The sequence below is a fragment of the Echinops telfairi genome, unplaced genomic scaffold (assembly GCF_000313985.2).
Source record: "Echinops telfairi isolate 266 unplaced genomic scaffold, ASM31398v2 ScPeMD7_60;HRSCAF=208, whole genome shotgun sequence".
NCBI classification, from domain to species: domain Eukaryota; kingdom Metazoa; phylum Chordata; class Mammalia; order Afrosoricida; family Tenrecidae; genus Echinops; species Echinops telfairi.
The window spans coordinates 33,696,335-33,718,952 of NW_022103958.1; the positions used below are offsets into that span (position 1 = coordinate 33,696,335).

General features: G+C 43.0%; 2 protein-coding genes across 4 annotated transcripts in view; both read right to left on the bottom strand.

Moving 5' to 3' along the window:
• Positions 1-10,502, bottom strand: part of LDHAL6A (lactate dehydrogenase A like 6A) — a 20,426-nt gene extending 9,924 nt beyond the window's left edge. For 2 of the 3 annotated variants that reach the window (XM_004711625.2, XM_045290958.1), the window contains exons 1-3: positions 10,343-10,502; positions 3,090-3,207; positions 545-718 (exon numbers count right to left, since the gene is read on the bottom strand). In XM_004711625.2, coding sequence (XP_004711682.2) covers positions 545-718; positions 3,090-3,207; positions 10,343-10,468 — 418 coding nt within the window. In that variant the 5' untranslated portion in view covers positions 10,469-10,502. The remainder of the gene's footprint in view (positions 1-544; positions 719-3,089; positions 3,208-10,342) is intronic. The other variant, XM_045290957.1, reaches the window with a different exon arrangement.
• Positions 10,503-12,969: 2,467 nt separating this feature from the next.
• LOC101639886 (L-lactate dehydrogenase C chain-like) overlaps positions 12,970-22,618 on the bottom strand; it is a 28,608-nt gene continuing 18,959 nt past the window's right edge. The window contains exons 5-7 of the mRNA XM_004711586.2: positions 18,972-19,089; positions 17,115-17,238; positions 12,970-13,160 (exon numbers count right to left, since the gene is read on the bottom strand). Coding sequence (XP_004711643.1) covers positions 12,996-13,160; positions 17,115-17,238; positions 18,972-19,089 — 407 coding nt within the window. The 3' untranslated portion in view covers positions 12,970-12,995. The remainder of the gene's footprint in view (positions 13,161-17,114; positions 17,239-18,971; positions 19,090-22,618) is intronic.

A 22,618-nucleotide genomic window follows, 5' to 3' on the forward strand; every position in this document is an offset into this window, starting at 1 on the left:
ATATATATATATATATATATATATATATATATATGTATTTCACCACAATTTAGAAATTTGAAAAACATCCCATTACTATGGAGGTAAATGGAACTGGTTGTTGATCCAACTAGTAGCTCAAGGGAGAAGTCTGGAAATCATTTTAATTCCTCGCCCTGACTACCTCCAAAGTCTGCCTTGAATCTGTTCAGTTTGTACCTAGACCAGTGAAAAGTATAATACAATATTGAAAAATTTAGACAGTAAACAATAGTGCTACTTTCACAGAGGCAGTAATCTGTACGATACTTTACATAAAACAGCCTTTAGAATGTAAATATTGAATTCATGATTAAGCACACTGTTCTTCAATACAAACTAGAGTTTAAAGAAATCTTGATAATACTAATCACAAATATGTAAAAAACATGTTCTATTAACAAAACAAGAATATGGAGTTGTATTTGTAGTTTAGAATACCCATTAAATTACTTTTTTTCAGCGGTTACTAAATGCACCACCCCCGCCCAAATAATCTTCATTCAACCATCAAAATAAAGCTGACCTGGATTGGAAACAACAATCAGTTTGCAGTGGGGACTGTACTGAGTAATATTAGAAATCATTAATTTAAAGATGGACACATTTCGATGGACTAGATTAAGGCGTGTTTCTCCCTTTTCCTGGCGTGCACCCGCTGTGATAATCACGAGATTGGAGTTTGCAGTGACCTTGTAATCTGGGGAAAGATTTCAATAGAAAATAGAGTAAGAAAATATCTAACATTTAGTACACCTAACCTATGAAATGGCTGTTCACTGTGAACTACATGGAGGTTTAGAGACCATAGGTTTACATGCTGATTCATAGTTCATGCGCCTTCTGATTCAAATCTCTCATTGCAGTCTCCTCAGTCTACTGTCACTCAGCCCACTCCCTCCGTGTCCTGGTGATCGTAGCAGGTTAGTTATTCTAATGTCCTGGTTGAGTTTCATTCCAGTTTGAAGGGCAAGGGACCATAATCTTAGAGAGTGCTGCCAATCTCTAAGCAGGAAACCTGGTCTCTTGTGATTTTGATTTCTATGAAATTATGACTAAATTTTCCTTGTGCATTTGGAAAATCCTAATACATTTTTAGGTTGTATAGTAAGGGGCCAACTGCCCATTAGCCTAGAGATTGGGCATATTTACTCGGAGAGTGACCTGCGGGCTGGGGGTGGGGGTGGGGGAAACCACTGACAGGGAGATTTTGTTCACTCATTTCTCCAAAATCTCCTGAGTGCCAAGTAACGAAAAGTGTTAAAGGCTTTGGAGTCCCATGAAACGGGCTCCAAGTCCCCATTCTACCATTTGTACTTATCCTCAGTTCACAGCGGATCATCTGTCAAGCTTGATAGTTGTACGGAGAACAGAACATATGAAAAGAACTTAGCTCAGAGGGAGGGGAAAAATGAGGACCTAATGCCAGGGGCTTAAGTGGAGAGTAAATGTTTTGAGAATGACGAGGGCAATGAATGTACAAATGTGCTTTATACAACTGATGTATGTATGGATTGTGGTAAGAGTTGCATGAGCCCCTAATAACATGATAACAAAAATGACGGAACCCATAATGGGAGGGTGAGAATGGAGCTCAAGGAATGTAATCTAAGTCACTGACTCAATGAATTATACTCACAGAAATGACTAAATTGGTGTATAGTCTTGTCTATATTTTCAACAATAACAAAACACAATGGGAGAGGCTGGAAACAATCTAATGTCCATCAGCACATGAATGGATAAACAAAACGTAGTACATATATTCAATGGAACACTATTCAGCCAGAAAGATAAACGAAGTTCTAATATATGGGATAATGTGGTAGTTATATACCATATATACGATAGTATAAGCCAACCCGATTATCAACCAAGACACCTAATTTATCACAAAAACTGCATTAAAAATGTGCTGAAAAACTTGGCTTATACACAAGTATACATGGTAATTTCATGTCAACTTGATAAGTAAGTGGAGGGGTGGTCTAGCCTGTCAATCAGGTCACAGCCTGATGATGCCTCCTTGTGGGCGTGGCCTTCTCATGCAGATTCGGGGACTTTCTCCCTGAAGGCAGGCTTCTCCCTCTCTCTGCTTCACCTTCCTGTTGGGGAGCCACATTGAGACCCACGGCAACACTGAGGTGCTTCCATTGAATCCACAAGACTTTTCACCTACCGGCCTGCCTGTGATCTTGTGAACTTACTGCATTTGGCATCATTGCATGTGTTGTGTGAGTCAGGGGATTTATGGGCTAGTATTGGACATATTGGCTAATATTGGACTTAATGGACTTGATCTGGAATGGGTTGGAATGTTTTCTCAATATACAATTTTGATAAAAAGTTCTCTACTACAAAAAGAGAAAGAAAAAAAAGGGCTTAGCTCAGTGCCTAGGACACAAAGGGCAATCAATTAAGGACAGGAATTCATGTTTCTCCGATCCACACTCAACACTCATGGACGTAGTCAAGAAATCAAACGGCACGTTTTGTTTGGCAAGTCTACGACAAGCGATCTCTTTAAAGTGTTAAAAGCAGACTATCACTGCAGGCTAAAGCGTGCCGGCCCAAACCAGGGCACTTTCAAGCATCCCACTTCAGGAGAGCCGTGCAGCAGGGAAGGTTAAGCACTGCTGCCCCTGGACTGCGGTGCTGGTGAGAGCTTCCGGAAGAGCACCGTCATGTGCTCTTCACAAAGGGGGGAAACTTCCGGTACTTTGAACACGGTGGCAGCCTGAAAGAGGAAGCCCCTCGAGAAGAAACTGACACAGTGTCTGAAACAATGAGCCCTAACAACACTTGTGAGGATGAGGAGGGCTGGGCAGTGCTGCATTCCAGTCGGTATGGCCACTGTCAGAACTAGAGCAATGGCACCTACTGTGGTGAACTACTACTATGACTGCTACTCACACACCAGTCTGACAAATGCTTTAAACAGATCGCTAAACATTTTGAGAGTTTAAAGTAGAGTACAAACAACTCTCTAAGAAGTGGAAGTATCTTCATAGAAAGGAATTTAAGATCTTAGATCTTTGGCCATATGATATTAGGATATATATGGTATTAACCTTTGCTGGAAACAATATTTGGCATTTTCACAAAAGAGCTGCCATGCTGAAGATCCATGACCTCACCCTTCAGTTTTGCTTCATCAGTATCCACAAGGGCAAGTTCATCACTTAGTCCCTGAAAGACAAGGGTCAGGAGGAGGTGTGGGGCAGTCACTTCTGATCAACTAGAGAATTCTTGTATTGGTAAGCTATGCTGGGGGTGGGGGGTGGGGGGGATGAGGACCTGATGCCGGGGGCTTAAGTGGAGAGCAAATGTTTTGAGAATGATGAGGACATTGAATGTACAAATGTGCTTTACAGAACTGATGTATATATGGATTGTGATAAGAGTTGTATGAGCCCCTAATAAAACTATTTTAATGGAAAAAAAGCTATGCTGGGCTTGTGAATTAGCAAACCCGAAGAGATCGAGTTTTCAACACTTCACTATGACATGAACACCTAAGGTGGAAGAGATAGCCCAGGCAAAGGGGAAGGTTTCACCTCTTCGATGGGAAAACAAACTATTACGTAGAACTGTCTCTGAAGGCAGTGTGCACTCTGAATTGAAGCTCAGGCTACACAGGGATTCGGCAGAAGGAATCTCTCACCAGACTGCAGGCTCCTTGAAGGTAGTCCACCTACTCACATCCCTCTGCTAGACGAGCGTTCAATACATTTCTAATAAACTATAGTATAAGGCCCTTGTCAAGTGCTAAAAATTTAATACTTCTATAATCAAGTATTTTCACCTGCAAAAAACACTTAATCTGTACTATACATATTTTTTGGAGCCCTGGCGAGACAGTGGTTAGTTGTTCAGTTGGCTGCTGACCACAAGGTTACCAGTTCCAAACAGCCAGCCTCTCCCTGCAAGAAAGCAGCTGCTCCTTTCAGCAGTTACTCTCAGAAACCCACAGGGAAGTTCCCCTGTCCTATAGTCACTCCGAGTCAGAATGGGCTCCGGGGCACTGAGTTTGGGTTTTAATATCTACTTCATTAAGCTATTTTGTTTGTAAGAAACAAGGGAAGAGTAACATACTTGTATTTTCTTGTATTTGCTACAGTTACACCAGGTGATTATCTAATGTACTGGGCTGCTAGCCAAAAGGTTGGCAGTTTGAATCTACCCTGAGGAGCCTAGGAAGAAAAGTCTGTCAATGTACTCCAAAAAGAAAAAAATTAATCAGCTCTTAACACAACCCATACATACATCGATTGTGTCAAGCATATTTGTGTATTCGTTGCCATCATCATTTTCAAAACATTTTCTACTTGAGCCCTTGATATTTTTTTCCCTTTCCCCCCCACCTTCCATCTCTCATGAATCCTTAATAATTTATAAGTTGTTATTCATGTCTTACACTGACCGATTATGTCTCCATTCACCCACTTTTCTGTTGTCCATCCCCCAGGGAAAGGGTTTTATGTAGATCAATGTGATCAGTTCTCCTTTTCTCACTCCACCTTCCCCCTTACTCTCCTGGTATCTCTACTCTCATTATTGGTCCTGAGGGGTTTATCCATCCTGGATTCCCTATGTTACCAGTTCTTATCTGTACCTGTGTACATGCTCTGGTCTAGGCGGATTTGAAAGGTAGAATTGGGATCATGATAGCAGGAGGAAACATTAAAGAACTGGAGGTAAGTTGTATGTTCATCGTTGCTATACTGCACCCTGACTAGCTCATCTCTTCCTTGTGACCCTTCTGTAAGGGGATGTCCAATTGTCTACAGATGGGCTTTGGGTCTCGACTGCACCCGCCCCTCATCCACATTGATAGGACTTTTTATTACAGATCTTTGATGCCTGATCCCTGATCCCATTGACACCTCATGATTACACAGGCTGGTGTGTTTCTTCCATGTGGGCTTTGTTGCTTCTGAACTAGATGGCCACTTGTGTCTTCAAGCCTTTTAAGACCCCAGACGCTCTATCTTTTGATAGCCTGGCACCACCACCTTTCTTCACCAGATTTGCTATGCACCCATTTTGTCTTCGACGATCATGTCAGGAAGGTGAGCATCACAGAATGCCAGGTTATTAAAACAAAGTGTTCTTGCATTGAGGGAGTACTTGAGTAGAGGTCCAATGTCCGTCTGCTACCTTGATACTTAACATATATATGTACATAGCTCTATTTCCCCATCTTTAGATATAAATATATTTACATATGTACATGCCTGTATTTAGACCTCTAGAAATGACCTTTGTCTCCTGGTTCTTTCCTCTATTTCCTTTTACTTTCCTCTTGTCCCACTATCATGTTCAGCCTTCATTCAGTTTTCAGTAATTCCTCTCCATTACAGTGCCCTTGATCAAGCCCTACCAGGCCTCCTACACCCTCTCCTCACCATTGATTTTAGATCACTGTTGTTCCTTTATCCCTGGCAAAAAGAAATTTGTTTTAAATCAGCTTTGAAAACCCTGAGGAGAGCTGCTCCAGTCTGACATACATGAGGTCAACATGAGTCACAACTGACTCGTGAGCAACAGGTTTGGTTTGGTTTATTGGTGATGTCGAGGGAACAGGTAAATTGAAACTGGATGAGAGTATGACTTCTTGGTATGTATCTTTTTACATTACCTTTGTTTTTAAAGCTAGTGAATATATTATCCTTTCAAAATGTTTCATTAACTGCATGTTCTCTTAGCTTCATTACAAAATTTTTCTGAAGAAAAAAATGACTGTGCTAAGTACTTAGAAAGGTCAGTCCTTTAAGTACATGTCCAACATACAGTTGGATCTTTTCCCTTTACTTTAATTGATGAAAATCCAATGCCAACTACCTTAAGTTTAAAACTAGACTCTTAATGATTAGCCTGGAAATCTGTGTCATTAAAAAAATGCAGTTAGTGAGATGCTAGTGATTTCTGGGTAATATTGATTATTCAGATTGTAGTACGGAGCAAAATTATGTAAAATTCGGTGAAATTATCAATGAAAGATGGTTTTAAACATTATTAAAAGCCCAGAAGCATTGAACACTTAGCACCGAGATTTTGGTTTCTAATAACAATTTCCGATAAAAGAAACCAGGGCTCCTTGGAAAAATGGCTAATTCTACACTAAGGCATACAAAAGGCACGAAGAAGCACACCAGCCTGTGTGATCACGAGGTGCTAAAGGGATCAGTTATCAGGCATCAAAGAACAAAAAATCATATCACTGTGTGCTCACCTCCCTGATATGATCGCTGAAGACAAATGAGTGCATAAGGTGGTCAAGAAAGCTGATGGTGCCAGGGATCGTAAAGGCTTGAAGGTAAACAAGCAGCCATCTAGCTCAGAAGCAACAAAGCCCACATGGAAGAAGCACACCAGTCTGAGTGATCACGAGGTGTCGAAGGGATCAGGTATCAGGCATCAAAGAACAAAAAATCTTATCATTGTGAAGGAGGGGAGTGCGGAGTGCAGACCCAAAGCCCATCTGTAGGCAACTGGACATCCCCTTACGGAAGGGTGGTGGGGAAGAGACAAGCCAGTCAGGGCGCAGTGTAGCAACAATGAAACATACAACTTTCCTCTAGTTCCTAAATGCTTCCCCCCACCACCCACTATCATGATCCCAATTCTACCTTACAAATCTGGCTAGACCAGAGGATGTACACTGGGTACAGATAGAAACTGGAAACACAGGGAATCCAGGACAGATGATCCCTTCAGGACCAGTGGCGATACTGGGAGGCTGGGGTAGAAAGGGGGAACCAATTACAGGGATTTACATGTAATCTCCTCCCTGGGAGACGGACAACAGAAAAGTGGGTGAAGGGAGAAGTCGGACTGTGCAAGATATGACAAAATAATAATTTATAAATTATCAAGGGTTCATGAGGGATGGGGAGCAGGGAGGGAGGCAGTAAAATGAGGAGCTGATGCCCAGGGCTTAAGTGGAGAGCAAATGTTTTGAGAATGATGAGGGTAACAAATGTACAAATGTGCTATAGACAATTGATGTATGTATGGATTGTAAGAGTTGTATGAGCCCCCAATAAAATGATTTTTAAAAAATACACAAGGTAAGTCTGCAGCATTTTATATTGCCAAAAGAGTCCACAAAAAACCCCAACGTCGATGGGAATATGTGAGAGGGGCACAGGAATCAAACTGAAAGGTCTCTTAAAGGCCAGTGCTGAAATAATTTAAGGGGGGAAATATACTATAACCCTGAGTACAGAATACCAAAAAATGCATTGTTACAATTGAATAAATTAATAAATGGAGAGAACAGACTTCTCCCATGGAGAATTCTAAGTGATTTGTGCAGGTACTCCAACCTCAAGGAGGAAGAGTGTGAACTCCCCACTCCCTAAGAGTGGCCTACACAGAAGGACTTCCTTTCAGAGAATACTGTTGGGAAGCTGGAGGAAATACTAACTTCACAGTGGAAATCTGACAACTATGACCTAGCCAGGTGATCAGTCATCATCAACAGTCATAAATCAGGATGGTATGTACGCTGGATATGACATGATGAAATGGCATTTCTTACCTGTGATCTTCCTCCCCAAATCCCAGAACCCCAGTCTAGACCCGAGAAAAGACACTAGATTCCAACAGAGGTGCCATCTACAAAATATTTCCCCAGTGTTCCTCACAACTACGAAGACCATCAAGAAACAGGGAAGGCCTTGCACATTGCGCTCCTTAAAGATCTACAGAGGATCAAATTGGCAAAAGCAACTTGAGCAATTTGAGGGTAACGCTGTAATCAGTGTCATCAAATTGAACGTGTAGAAGCTATTGAAATGGTCCATGTTTTGCTGTGTATGCTCTCAATAATAATCGCTATGAAATAAATTGAAAAAATTTTTAAAGGGCGAGTTTGAGAAACTGTCCCAGCCAAGAGGAAGCTAAGGAGACATAACAATTAAATGTATGATGCTGTGTCCTGGATGGAATCCTGAAACAAACAGCACACTAGGTAAACGCTGAGGAATTATTAATTTATTAGATTAGCTCATCATAATGTATTAATATTGGTTGTGACAAATGTACCATACTAATGTAAGGTAATAAGAGTATATATGAACTCTGTAGTATCTTCTCAATCTAATGATGTCAAACATTCTATAAAACCATTTTTCTTTAAATTGTATTTTTCCCACTTAAAATTTTGTGCAGTTTACATTTTCCCCCACAATATATTTGGCATTTTTCACTCCTCATCTACAACAAAATTTTAAGTAAAGCTGGTACTCCACAGTATGTTTTAGTTGAGTTCTTTAGATGAATAAAATTAGTTATATACCTCACATATTTTTATCTATCAATCTACCAATATCTTACCAAACTGTAGCTATTGAAGGATATAAACATATCTATAGGTAGATATTGATAGAGAGATTGATGGATATAGAGAGTTTACTTTGAGGAAATGCCTTCCACTATTTTGAACTACCAAACCCATTGCTGTGGAGCTGATTTCTACTCAGAGGTATAAAATTATATTCTAGCTCAGTTAACCTCTCAGGCTCTTCATTTTCTTCTTTATAAGAAAAAAAGTGAGTAAAATAGTCAATCTTTGTGTTTTCCATCTAGTGCTTTTTCCCTTTAAACATGCATTTGTCTTTCAGCAATTCTTTCATTCAGCTACTAAGTGCTCACTATACCCCTCGGCATCCAGCACTGTACAGCTGGAAAAGCAAAGATCCTTGCTCTGATGGGCTCACATTATAGCCACCAAAGATCGTGTGTTCCAGTATAATTCAGTAATTTCAAGATATTGGTCTTTTTTCTCCAAGGTTCATGGCATAAATTCCTACAGACAAATGACCCATAAGAACGTCTTCTTTACTAGCTATGGGTTTAAGAGATCCACCTCTCTGAAAGAAAGAAGTTGCAGGTCTAGGACCAGAAGAACCAAACCACTGCTGCGGAGTCAGTTCCCCCTCCTGGGGACCCCAGGTCAGAGTACAACTGTGCTTCCCAGGGTCTTCCAGGGCTGGTTTTTCAGAAGTATATCACCTGGCCTTTTTGTTCTCAAGAGCCGCTGGGTAGGTAGGTGCCTTTTGGGTTAGTACCCAAGCACATTAACCATTTGTACCCTCAGGCCTTCCAGGACCAGGGTAGGGAGAGGGAGGAGGGAGCCCTAATTTGGGGGCTTTGCAGGAGGATGGTGCACCAGAGCTAAAATCTATCAATGCCGTGGCTTGCTGCATAACAGAAATTCAAGGTCTAGAAGTTTGTGGTTCTTACCTTCTCTTAAGGAGGAGGTTCAGTCTGTCCCAGAAAGCTCCTTCAAAGCAGGGATAGCCAAGTTCTCATTTATGTCAAGTTTTCTTATCCACGTTCTCTGTATCCTTACCTGTTCATGCAATTTAAGATCACCTGTGCCCTTTTTTCCTGCTTTATAAAGTAAATCTAATACTTACTTTTCAAGATGGTTGAATCACATACTGTTATCTAAAGCACATTGATGTTATTAATGTGGCTTATTCATTTGCAAGAGGACACCACCGATAAAGGCATTACAGTTGGTAGGACACGTGAGCAAGGCGGAATTCCGGACTGGTCAGCACAATGGCTGACCCCAGATGCAACCCTTTAAACTCAATGAATCATGCTGGTACTAAAAGCTTACAGAATTCTTACAGTCCATTTAAGATAAACGTTAAGTATCATTCGAAACACTTATTACTATGTATTAAAACTGTGTGGGCTCAGATCAGGGTAATAGTCTTAGAAGGGGATCCTTTAGTCCTGTGTCTAGCCATTACCAGCTACAGCAATACGAAATACAACTACAACCTAAAACTAACCTGGCAGGAAGCAGGAAGGTAAATAGAATAGGAAAGCAGGAGTGGGGGGGAAGGAGGGGAAAAAGAGGAACTGATATCAAGGGCTCAAACAGAAAATAAATACTTAGAAATGATGATGGCAACATATGTATACATATGCTTGATACAATTGATGTATGGAAGGCTGTAAGAGCCCACAATAAAATGATTAAAATAAGTATATTAAAAAAATTAAGGGAAGAGTGTTTCTTTTTAAAAAGATGATTGCATTTGGTATTAGCATGACACCTACTATCACTGTACTTTTTTACTGAGGCTCCTTGTCACACAAGGGCATACCTCTCACATTGTCATCACATGATCAAGTGTCAGCACGTTTTCAGACAGACCTTTCTGGTTAGAGCAGCTAAGAAAGGTGATGTGGTCTTCAGGCTAAATCCACAGAGGCTGGGGAGGGCCCTCACTTACCCAAAGAACTGGCCACAAACAACGCTATGCAGCTAACCCATGGCACAGGGCGCGTAACTTACTTTGAGTATGATGCTAATCGCACAGGCCATGCCAACGGATCCGGTCCCTACAATAGAGATCTTATTGTGCTGAACGACTTTCTCTGTCGTAATGTTCTTAATAAGCTCACACTTCAACGTTGCCATCTGGGACACCTAACAGTGAACAGAAACAGCGTCTTCAAACGGTGGCCGGTCCACGTTTCCCGGTGTGGGGCTTGTCCGTGGTGAGGAGCCCGGTATGCAGAGCAGGGGCTGGGGCTGGAAGTGGGCGGGAGGCGCAAGGCAGCTACAATCAAGGGCGGCGGGGGAGGAAACGGGGCCGAGGCCCACACGAGCGGGATGGCCCTCCTCTCCCTAGCTCGGCCACCCCGCCACCCCCACCCCAACCTCCCCGCGGCTCTCTGCTCCGGGGCGGCCTCCGAGGAGCAGGCCCTGGGGCAGGCAGGCGCGAGCAACTTCCGGCCGCACTCACGGGGACCCAGGGCCAGCCGGCCCGGAGCGGCGTGCACGCCCCGCGGAGGGCACCCAGGGCCAGCCCCGGGCACAGGGCGTGCGCCCCCGCGGCCCTGCTGCTCCGTAGGACTCCCGCAGCCCAACTCATGGCGCCGGCGACGAAGGAAGAGGGCACGGCGGAGGCGCCGGTCGTTACTCCGCCGCCGCCCGCAGCCGTTGGCCGTTTGAAGCCCCCGCCCTGCGCCCCGCGCCTGCGCACAAGCCACCGCCCTGCGCCCCGCGCCTGCGCACAAGCCCCCCCGCGCTTGCGCACAAGCCCCCGCCCTGCGCCTGCGCACAGGACGCGCCAGCGCGTGCTGGCCGGCCTGTCTCCACGCCTGCTGTGACCCCTCTGAGTGGGCGACTGAGGGTTCTAAGGTCAGCCAGCTTCCGTCCCCGAAGGTTTCAAGTTCACACGGTGTAGCAGGCACCTTGAAGGGAGGATCTGCTCGCAGGGACCCATTAAGTGGGCGCAATCCAGCACTGCCAAGAAAATGTTTCTATCAGACCTTGTCTGAATTGCAGTGTGCAATTAAGACGACACCGAGTGGGCTATTAAGGGCTTGTTGACTCGCCAGGGTTGATGGAGAAATGGGTCTTTTACCACCCCATGTGTGAGCTGAAGTTGAAAAAACAATTAAAAAAATGTTCTGGGCACAAGGACAATGACTCATCTGTTCCTGTGTCTTAATGTGTTGTGTGATGTTGCTGCGATGACGCTCTTTCAAATAGCAGTAGGGTCACCCCCCTAGGGAACAGGTTTCAGTGGCCTGTCCACAGTCAGAGCGGACGGGCAAGAAGGAATAAGCTGTCGCTCCTGCCTCACCTACTGCAAACCTCAGCCACAGCGTCGGCTGTGGTGCGTGTGGGAAGAGCAGCCTCTCAGGTTGGAAGGCGTTCAAAATACGACCAGGGGGGAGCAGCCCTTTCCGAGACAAGGGGAGCCCTGGGAGGCGGGCTGGAGTTAAAGACAATCGAGAACAATCCTGCAATCATGGTGATGCATAGACAGACATGCAGGCAGAATGGGTGCCAGGAGGATGCCCACAGAGAGGTTTGACAGAAAATGATTGTACATGAGATTTACCCTTGCTGCAAAGAGCATGAAGATGTGACCATATATTTTGGAAGCAAGAGTCGTTGGACTTGGGGGACTAGGATCATAGTCAAGGGACACCACGGTATATAGCCCAGTCTACAAGGTCAGGTTTTACATTCTATTTTGGCCAGTAGCAGCTGGGGTCTTAAAGGGTCATCTAAGGCACAACTACCGGGCTCTCCGCGTCCAGAGGCAAAAAGAATGGTGAACGTCAAAGAAACATGTGAACAAGTAGGCTGATGGACTGTACCAACCAACATTAGTCTTTGTGACCCTGAAATACGCAGAGATAGAGGCTGCCCGGCCACCATTACCAATTGTTCCAAAAGAGATCACATAGACTAGTGGTTCTCAACCTGTGGTTCTCGACCCCTTTGGGGGTCGAATGATGCTTTCACAGGGGTTGCCAGATTCATAACAGTAGCAAAATTACAGTTATGAAGTAGCAACAAAAAACATTTTATGGTTGAGGGGGGGTCACCACAACATGAGGAAATGTATTAAAGGGTCTCAGCATTAGGAAGGTTGAGAACCACTGACATAGTTATAAATTATATGGGAGAAAAGGTGAAACAAAAAAATGATTTTTTTTAAATGCCAGGCTTACTGGTCAACTAGAGATTGGTGGAATCCCTTACACACACCCATGATGTGCTCTGTAAATCTCCACTTCAGTCACAATAAGTTTAAGGGGGAAAAAGACGGCCCCAGGATCCTATGGGGCAGGTCTGTTCTGCCACACGCGGTCTGAGTTGGAATGGACTGGGGGTCTAGCAGCAGCAGCAGATCCTGCTGAAGCTGAAAGCAATTCGTACACATCTGGCACACTGGGGGGGGGGGCGCGGGGGGGCGCGTATTTTAAATCTGTAAAGGTTATATGTACCCTTTGTAGAGTGAGTGGCATTTATAATGGAGGAAAATCTTTTTCACCATTCCATTTTTCTAATTGTATGAGCCATGTGTCATAGGTCACACTTTTTATTTTTTTATTTTTTACAAAACAGATAAAGGTGCTTCCAGTATGTGAGATACACCATCTGCTCTCTTCTGTTCTTCAGAACCATGGCGCATGAAAAGGCTTTAAAATTCAAGGTCCTTCAGGATACTGGACAGTGTTTTTGCGCTCTTTTTAAAAAGGGCCTCCTCCTCGGGGCTCAAGTTAACTTTCACAATGTCTGATACCCCATTCCGCCCCAAGACACAAGGGACACTGAGGAAAATGTCTTCTTTTATTCCATAAAGGCCCTGAAAGATAAAAGTCGGCATGTGATGTGCACGTGACATGAATACACTTACATGACAGGGAAAAAATAACCCCATGCAAGAAAGGGTACTTCAGAAGAACAGGCAACAATAAATTCTTCTTCTCTTAGTGTCAAACCTTTATGCATTGTCTATAAGGTATGAACCACCCACAGGCTGTGTCCAGTAAAAGCTATGAAATTCCTGTTAGTCATTCCGCACAGCACTCCATCCCTCGCCCACTTTTTCCTGAGGAATAGTCCGGGATAGTTGCTTACGCCCCACACACTACCCTGTGTGAACAGATTGAATTGTCCTCCACCCCCCAAAGGATATGTGGATGCCTAACCCCTCTCTATATCTGTGAATGGGATTTGTTTGAAAAAACAGGGTCTTTCCTTGAAGATATTATCAAGTAAGTTATATCAGGCCTCGTCCAGATCCCTCTGGAGTGAGCTCTTTTCTTTTTAAAATCATTTTACTGGGGCTCGTACAACTCTTTTTTTTTCTTTCTTTTTTAACATTTTATTAGGGGCTCATAGAACTGTTATCCCAATCCATAATCGTACAACTCTTATCACCATACATACATACATTGTACCAAGCACATTTGCACATTGGTTGCCCTCCTCATTCTCAACACATTTTCTTTCTACTTGAGTCCTTGGCATCAGCTCCTCATTTTCCCCCCTCCCTCCCCGGAGTGAAGGCTTATCTAAGGGAAGAGCAGGTGTGGCCAGAGGGACGGACACACAGGAGAAAATGCCATAAGGAGTTCTGTCAGCAGCAAAGGAATGCCAAGGGCTGCCGGGAGAAACGGAACTACAAGAGAGCCCTAGAACAGGTCCTCACTCAGACGTCACAGTGAGAATCGCCAAGGCCAAGGCCCTCACTTGGACTCGAGCCACCAGAGCCATGCTCTTTCAGGTCACCACAGAGTGGGTGTTCTGAAGGCCCTAAGAAACTAAGAGACCTTGTGTCCTCAAAACAGGAGGGATGGTCTGTATTGTGTCTCTTACAATTAGTAATCCCACGGTTACTACTCCCATAAAGACTTGCAGCGTGGGAAACTCAAAGGAGCGGTCTGCTCTGTCCTCTAGAGCTACTGTGGGTCCAGAATCAACTCAATGGCAGTAAGAGGCGGATTTAACCACCTCTGGACATATTTTCGATTCTTAGGGTGGGGAAGGCACTCCACAGAAAGCTAATGGATAGAGGCTGATAACATCTGACTGCCTGAAAAACAAAGAACCGGCTGGCCTAAATCCTCAATAATGCCAAGGTTCAAAAACCTAGTGCACTCCAATCAGGTTTTCACTCCCTTCACCCCGCAGACCCGACGGAGACCACCACTGACTGCAGTCCCTGTGTCCCACAGGCATCCTGCCTTCTCGTTTTACAGGAGTTCTCCTCCGGCAACTGCAGATCATCCCTGCATCTGAAAGCGTTCTCCGGTCGTTGGCTTCTCCTGATTCCATATTCTCCTGTTTCTTTTCATCTCAGGCTGCCACTTCTTGGTCACCTTTGTGAATTCACATTATGAATTCCACTTTTAAATACTGAATTCCTTAAGGGCCAATCTCAATCTTTATTGAGCTTTCTACATTCTCCCTAGGCAAGCCTATTAAAATTCATTGCGTACAGTTAACACCTGTAAGGGACATCTGTTGTCTTTGCCTGTTTAGCATCTCTTCTGTCAGTGCTCATGTTCATGTTCAACTCAAACCCAAAACTGTTTGATGAGTTCTCCCAAACTTGCACAAAACTGTCTCCTACTATTTCTCCTTGAGTGCCTTCAAGGCACATGAACTTCAACTCATCTGTAAACTGCAAGTATGTCCTTCAAACTTGGCTCTCTTCAAGTAGCTCCTTACACAGTCAGTGATAGTATATCTAACTGTACAAACAAAACCCTAAGAACTGACCTGTCCCTTCATCAATCCCCACTTCACCCCATTACCCAAACCTCGGAAGGTTATCTCCTAAGTGTGTTGCTGCTGTTAGGGGTGCTGAGTCAGTCCTGAGTCATAGCAACCCTAGTGTTCAACAGGACAAAGCGCTGCCCAGTCCTGCACCATCCTCACCGTGGTCACACATGGCTGAGCCCATTGTGACAGCCACTGGGTCAGTCCATCTCATTGAGGGGCTTCCTCTTTTTCACTGCCCCTCCACTTTACCAAACATGATGTCCTTTTCCAGGGACTGATCTCTCCTGATAATATGATAATCCCCCCACAAATGGATTTTTTTTTAAGCTATGCAATTAAAAAAAAATTTTCACAACAACCTTTATATCACCTTCAAAGTACTCTCCATTACACCTAATACATTTGCCAATTCTGCAATTCCATTCTTGGAAACATTTTCCAAACTCATCTGTTTGGATGGCTGACAGCACAGCACCTCGCTCATTTTTTTCTTTGCCTCTTCTACATCATCAAATCACTGTCTTTTCATGTCTCTTTGCATTTGCAGAAACAAAAAGAAGTCTTAAGGAGTGAGGTCAGGTGAGTACAGTTCATGGGGCAGGAGAGGCACAGTGTTTTTGTTCAAAACAGGCACACTGAGATGGCTGCGTGAGCAAATGGCATTGTCATAGTGGCAAAGCCAGTCCCCTGTCTGCCCCAAATCGGGCCTTTTTTAGTCACACACTGGTTATGCAATCTTTTCAGAACTTCTAAATAAAAAGTGTGATTAACAGTCTGATCTGGTAGAACAAACATCAAATGCACTGAGTCGACATTTTCATCCATTTGGGAATGTCCAGAATGAGGTTTGTCATTAAGCGACATTTCACCTTTTTGAAATGAGCAAACCACTCTTACACTTGAGCTTTCTCTAAAGTGCTGTCCCTGTAAGCTGTGTTCAACCTCACAACAGTTTCTGCGGCATTTTTCCCAAACAGGAAACAAAATTTCACAGCCACATGCTGTTCTCTTAAATCGGCCATCACAAAGAACAAGGTTCAAGCAAAACTGCTTACGAAAAAATTCACTGTGTCCAGAGAGAACCTTCCCAGGCAACGCCACTGGGTGCACTAACTCAGAAAAGGTTGCTAGATGCTTGCCTAGCAGGGAAAACGCATACTACGAAAGTTCCACTCTACCCAGCGCAATTCCGGTTTTGGAGGGTTACCCCTGTTTATGTCCAAAGTGCATGAGGCGAAATCTTGCCATCCTTGCTTTTAAGGAGCATTCTGGCTGCACTCTTCCACGGCAGATGTAATATAATGGAATGCAAATCTGTTCCCTTCTCCTCACTTCTACTAGTACTATCCTCACTGTTCCGAGAAACTGCAGAACCTCTTAGCAAGTCTCCCCACATCTATTCTCATCCCCTTCAAATCTGTTCTATCACTAACACAAACTTGTAATTCCCTTGTTTAAAACCCTTTGATGGCTTTCTATTGCTCTTATGGTAAAGACCCAAACTGGTTTTAAGGCTTTCAGTGGCCTAACTGCTGTTTACTTCTTCAGCCTTAACAAATGCCCTCTTTTCTTTGCTCTCTGCACTTCAGTATTCTATGTTTTCATATCTCTTCAAATGGGTCCTGGACTCTAATCCACCTCAGATTCTCTGCACATGTATTCCTTCTTCTTAGAATATCAGTCCATCCTTGTAAATTAACTCCTATTTATTATTCATATTTCAGATCACATTTTACACCCTGAAGAAGTCTTCCCTAGCCACCACCCATTGTCCCCTCCCCAGAGTACTGTGTATGGTTAGGGTGCTGTAGTTTTTTATCATCGCCCTTATTGAAACGTGCTCTTCCATGCTTACTTTTGTCATGGTTCCATGAATCCATTCCTCTCATTCCGTTCTAGGAGGACTGGACCTCTGTCCTCTTTTCTCGGTACTATACCCTAACCATCTTGCAGAATGCTTATCACTTAGCAGGCGTGCAGTAAATATGACAGGAAACAACGATGAGTGGAGATTCGGGTTTGTGCCTACCTTAACAACAGTGGACACTGGATGCACTCTCCGAAGATTCTTCAGAATTGATAATGCCAAATTTGTCACAGACAGTCCAATAGCCCAGTTGGTGTACCCTTTCATCTTGATAATTTCATAAGCACTATAGTTGTAGAAAATAATTAGAAAATAATTTTATTGTAGAGAATAAAATAAAATCTGATTTTAGATTCACATACATGTGAAGATTGTGGAAATAAATTGTTACCACTTTTTATCACAATTAAAAAAATGACTTGAATAAATACTATTTATGAACAACAGCAGAAATCAAATTCAAAAGAAGTCACCACAGGGAAAATATTTTTCAAATCTCTATTTTGCAGCATTCTATTAAGATTTTCTCAAAGATTCCTTCTAGAAATAATTTATGAACAAGCAATAGAAGATACTCTGCTCATAAACTTCACTATTCCCTCTAAATAACAATTAATTCATCTTTCTTTCAACATCAAGGCCACTCAAGACGAAACTAGATTTTAATATTTTCTGTAACTTTGCTTAACTATTCAAACATAGTGTTTTATCTTAAAAGTTACCAGATACCAATCTGGACCATTTCTAATTGTTACTTTGTGGCCAATGTAATGTTATATACTTGTAAGCATTGTGTCTCAAGACTTATGTTACCAATGACAAGTAGGCATGGGAATATGTTCATACTATATTTTCAAAGGAAAACCCCACAACCCTAAACATACATGCTTTTAAAATCTCAGTCTCAAAAATGTAAGTTTTTATAGGAACTTTAGAATTGCATCCACCGACCATGTTATTAATAGTGATCATGTTGAGTGATTGGTATACAGGGCATTTTATCCTCTTCCTACTTTTCTGAATGCACTTATTTTTACCACAAACAGCTGGCCCTGAATTTGGAGTTCTAAGACTGTGAGCAAATGTGTTCCTGTCCGTGGAAGGCACGCACCATGGCATTTCCAGGAGAGCAGACCTGGAGAACGAAGACACCAGTTCGACAGAGCCTACTGCCTTCCGAGAGCGCGACTGTCGGGCTGAACTCACGATATTGTCACCATGGATTTTTAGAATAAGAAAATACATTTAGAGAATAAAAACTTACCTACAGGCACTTTTTTGTGTATTGGTTGCCTTTTTCGCCTCTGCACTAATTCTTACACAATTACATAAGGTTGTTAGTAGAGAACTTTAGTAGGATTTTGCTTTTATAGGTTTCAAATCCCAAATTTGAATATTCAAAAGTGATTCCTAAGTTCAACAACTTCTACTAAGACACAGCTTGTCTAAAACACGAAAGAGAATTAGGTCTGCTGATGTATTCAAGTCAGAAGCTTCATTAATATGCAAACCCAGTTGCCTTTGATCAGCTGCAGCAGCTGCATGTTTCTCATCATCAAGTCCTAATGATGAGCTCCTGATAAACAACAGACACTGTCCAAAGCATCCTGCAGGTTCCAACCTAGCTCATCTTCCTAGCAGCCCTCTGTGGTAGGCTGATTATTATCTCTACTTAACGATGAGGAAACTACACTCTTAATCTTTTAGGTGAATTCCTAAGATCAAACTACTACTACTAAATGATAAAGCCAATCTGGCTCAAAGTCCTGTCTGTGATCATTCTGCCATATTACTTCTCGTATACATTGTAGTTCTCATACAACAACAAAGGCTTTTCTGTTGTCAAAAACTCCTAAAAGAAAGTTGTGCACGAAAAAAGTCTGAATTTAGGAATTTTCAAGAACCTGAAGTTATTTATTAACTTCACAAATAGCAAAGATTAGTTATAGACTTTCATCTGTAAAGTGTGTTCTTAGGCCTAATTATTAAAGTACTAAGGAAATGCTGAAGTCTTGTTACCTGCTGATCACTTCTTTGTGGACACTTTTCCAGTTTTCCTTGTCTGCGTCAGTTCCTAAATGAGGGTTCAGAGTCTTCAGAGGGACACCGGCAACATTCACTCCACTCCACAAGGGCACTGCGGGACGAGGGCTGAGCGTGAACTTTTCCTCCATCAGGAGAAAGGCAAGCAATGCAACTATTCCATGTTAGACAAATATATAGCAGCATCTATTTAGAACCGTGGTGTGTACGGCATTTAAGCAAGATATAAAATGCAGACTCCAACAGCAAAAACATCATAAAGATAGTATTAAAAGCAACTACACCGGACAGAACAGCAGATTAATACTGCGCTTCTCAGTCGCAACACAAAAGTGGAAGGGAAGCAACTGTCGATCTAAAACCTACATCCAGTTCAACTGTCACTCAAGAATGAGGTAGAAACCAAAACATCTTTGTAGGGAAACAGAGAGGATATGAAGAAATTGATTGAACCCAGAGGAAGGTGCAAAATGAAAGAAATGCAGATGGGCACAGAAATCTAATTGAGTATTAACCATCTAAGCAAAACGAATTACAACTAGTTCGATAGATATAACAATATTCATAATAACTAAAAATTTTTTTAAAGAACTCACTGCCATCAAGTCAATGCTGACTCATAGTGACCCCCTATGAGTTTCTGAGACTCTAACTGCTTACAGGAGTAGAAAATCCAGTCTTTCTCCCCCAGAGCTACTGGTGGTTTCCAACTGTTGACCCAACGCATGACCACTATACCACCAGGGCTCCCTATATTCAGAATAGTATTCAGTAATTCCACATAACCCAGAAAGATAGTGATCAAACTTAAAGCAGTCTAAGGTCTTTATTGTTCCAAGATAAGTAGAGATACAAATGTTAAAAGAAGAACTAGATAGTGCCCAGTTACAGCTATCAACTGCTTTGAAACTGATTACATTAGAGGATCCTGCATATATATATATTGGGAGGAAAATGTGGAACAAAATGTAAACTCGTTAAAAAGACCAGGCTTCTTGGTCCGATGGAGACTGGTGGAACCCCCAAATCTATGGCCCTTCATGTCTGGAAATGAACTCACCCCCATGGCTCCATTTTCAGCCAAGCAATAGAAAGGTCTATAAGGGGAGCACCTGAGAAGAATCAAACATGAGCTGGAAGGGCAGTATTTACCCCCAGGACAAAGCTCACAGGGTTAGGGAAGAAGAGAGACAGGAAACAGGCAGCACAGGGAGGAAGTAGGATACATGGTAATACATTGTGGGGACTGAAATCAACGAGATCAAACAAAATATCTGTGAATTGTTAACCGGACAACTGATTTGCTCTGTAAACCTTCACCCAGTTAAAAATAAAAAAAGTTCAAAAATATATAAACATTTACAAAATGCACCCTGCATCTGCCAGTTCACTATAGCGTGCTGGCTGGCATGTTGCTGTGATGCTGGACGCTATACCACTGGGATTGCAAACACCGGCAGGGTCACCCATGGTAGCAGAAGGTAGCGGGGCTTCCAGATGAAGACAGACTAGAAGAAAGGACCTAGTGGGATACTTCTGAACAACCTGGCCTGTGGAAACCATCTGCGTCAGAGCAGAGCCGTCATCAGTGCCTGAAGTTGAGTGCCTTACGCTGAAGTGCACTCAGAAATGGAATGAACAGATAATGGAATTCCCCCCAAAAAATTGTTGACAGGAAGAGCTGGCTCTTCAAAGTAAGTGGGCCTTAATGATAATATGGAGGGGGGAAAGCTTTGGGGGCTTTCACTTGCTGAGGAGGCACAACAGAAAAGGGGAAGGAACACCTGTAAGCATCAAGTAGAATCAGGATATAGGAAGTGTGACACCAGGAAAAGTGGCACTCATCAAAAATAAACTTGAACACATAGATATTGGTATCCCAGTGTTAGTACACTGAAATGGACTGGCATTAGCCATTTGGAATCAGACCAACACCTGGTCTACTGTGCCAGGAATCACACATTGAAGCAGAATAGCGTAGCCCTCGTTGTCACACAGAACATTTCCGAATGCATCCTGAAGTGGACACTGCCAGTGATCCGGCAATAGCTCCATCCCGACAAGGAAGAGCAGTCGATACAAATACTATTCAAATGTATGCACCAACAGCTGGTAGCTGAGAGGAAGAAATGGAGGATGTTCACAAAGTCTGCAGGCTGACATTAATCAAACATTTGTCAACGCAAACAAGGTGCATTGATAATTGCTGGTGAGTGGAAAGGGAAAATTGGAGGTGGGGGGAAAGGATAATTGGTAGTTGGAAAATAAGGCCTTGCTGATAGAAACCATGCTGGAAATCACATGATGGAATTTTGCAAGAGCAACAGCCAATTCATTAGAAATGGATTTTTTCAACAGCTCTACATCTGGACTGCATCCGATGGAAGGCGAGGAACTCACTTGACTACATGCGTGAAAAGAGCTATTGGAGAAGCTCAACATCGTCAGTCAGAACAAGGCGGGATGGAATCGACCAACAATAGCTCATATATGCAAGTTCAAGTTGAAGCTGAAGAAAGGCAAAACAAAAATCTACATGAGCCAAAGAAAAGTGTTCTTGCTAGATGTCAAGTCAGTTCAGACTGATGGCAACCCTATGCGAATCCGCACTACCCAGTCCTGGGCCACGCTCACAGTGGATCTTATGTTTGAGCCTGCTGACCTTCCTTGGTACGAAGCATGACGTCCTCTCCCTGATAGCTCCTGATAACGTGTCTGAAGTATGAGACAACATCTCACCATCCTTGCTTTTTATTTTTTAAGTCATTTTATTGGGGACTGGTGTGCTTATCACAATCCATACATCATCCACTGTGTCAGCACATTTGTACATTTGTCGCCATCATCATTCTCAAAACATTTGCTTTCTACCTGAGCCCTTGGTATCAGCTCCTCATTTTCCCCCCTCCCACCCCACCTCCCTTCCCTCACAAACCCTTAATAATTTATAAATTATTATTTTGTCATGTCTTACACTGTCCGACATCTCCCTTTACCCACTTTTCTGTTGTCTGTCCCCCAGGAAGAGGGTTATATGTAGATCCTTGTAATTGGTTCCCCCTTTCTATCCCACCTTCCTAGTATCACCACTCTCACCACTGATCCTGAGGGGTTCATCTGTCCTGGATTCCCTGTGTTTCCAATTCCTATCCATACCATTGTACATCCTCTGGTCTAGCCAGATTTGTAAGGTAGAATTGGGATCATGATAGTGGTGGGGAGGAAGCATTTAAGAACTAGAAGAAAGTTACGTTTAATTGTTGCTGCAATTCACCCTGACTGGCTCGTTACCTCCCCATGACCCTTCTGTAAGGGAATGTCCAGTTGCCTACAGATGGGCTTTGGGTCCCCAGTGTGCACTCCCCCTCATTCACAATGATATGATTTTTTGTTCTTTGGTGTATGATACCCAATCCCATCGACACCTCATGATCACATAGTCTGCTGTGCTTCTTTAATGTGGGCTTTGTTGCTTCTCAGCTAGGTGGCTGCTTGTTTATCTTCAAGACTTTAAGACCCCAGATGCTATATCTTTTGATAGCTGGGCACCATTAGCTTTCTTCACCACATTTGCTTATGCACCCATTTGTCTTCAGCGATCATGTCAGGAAGGTGAGCATCAT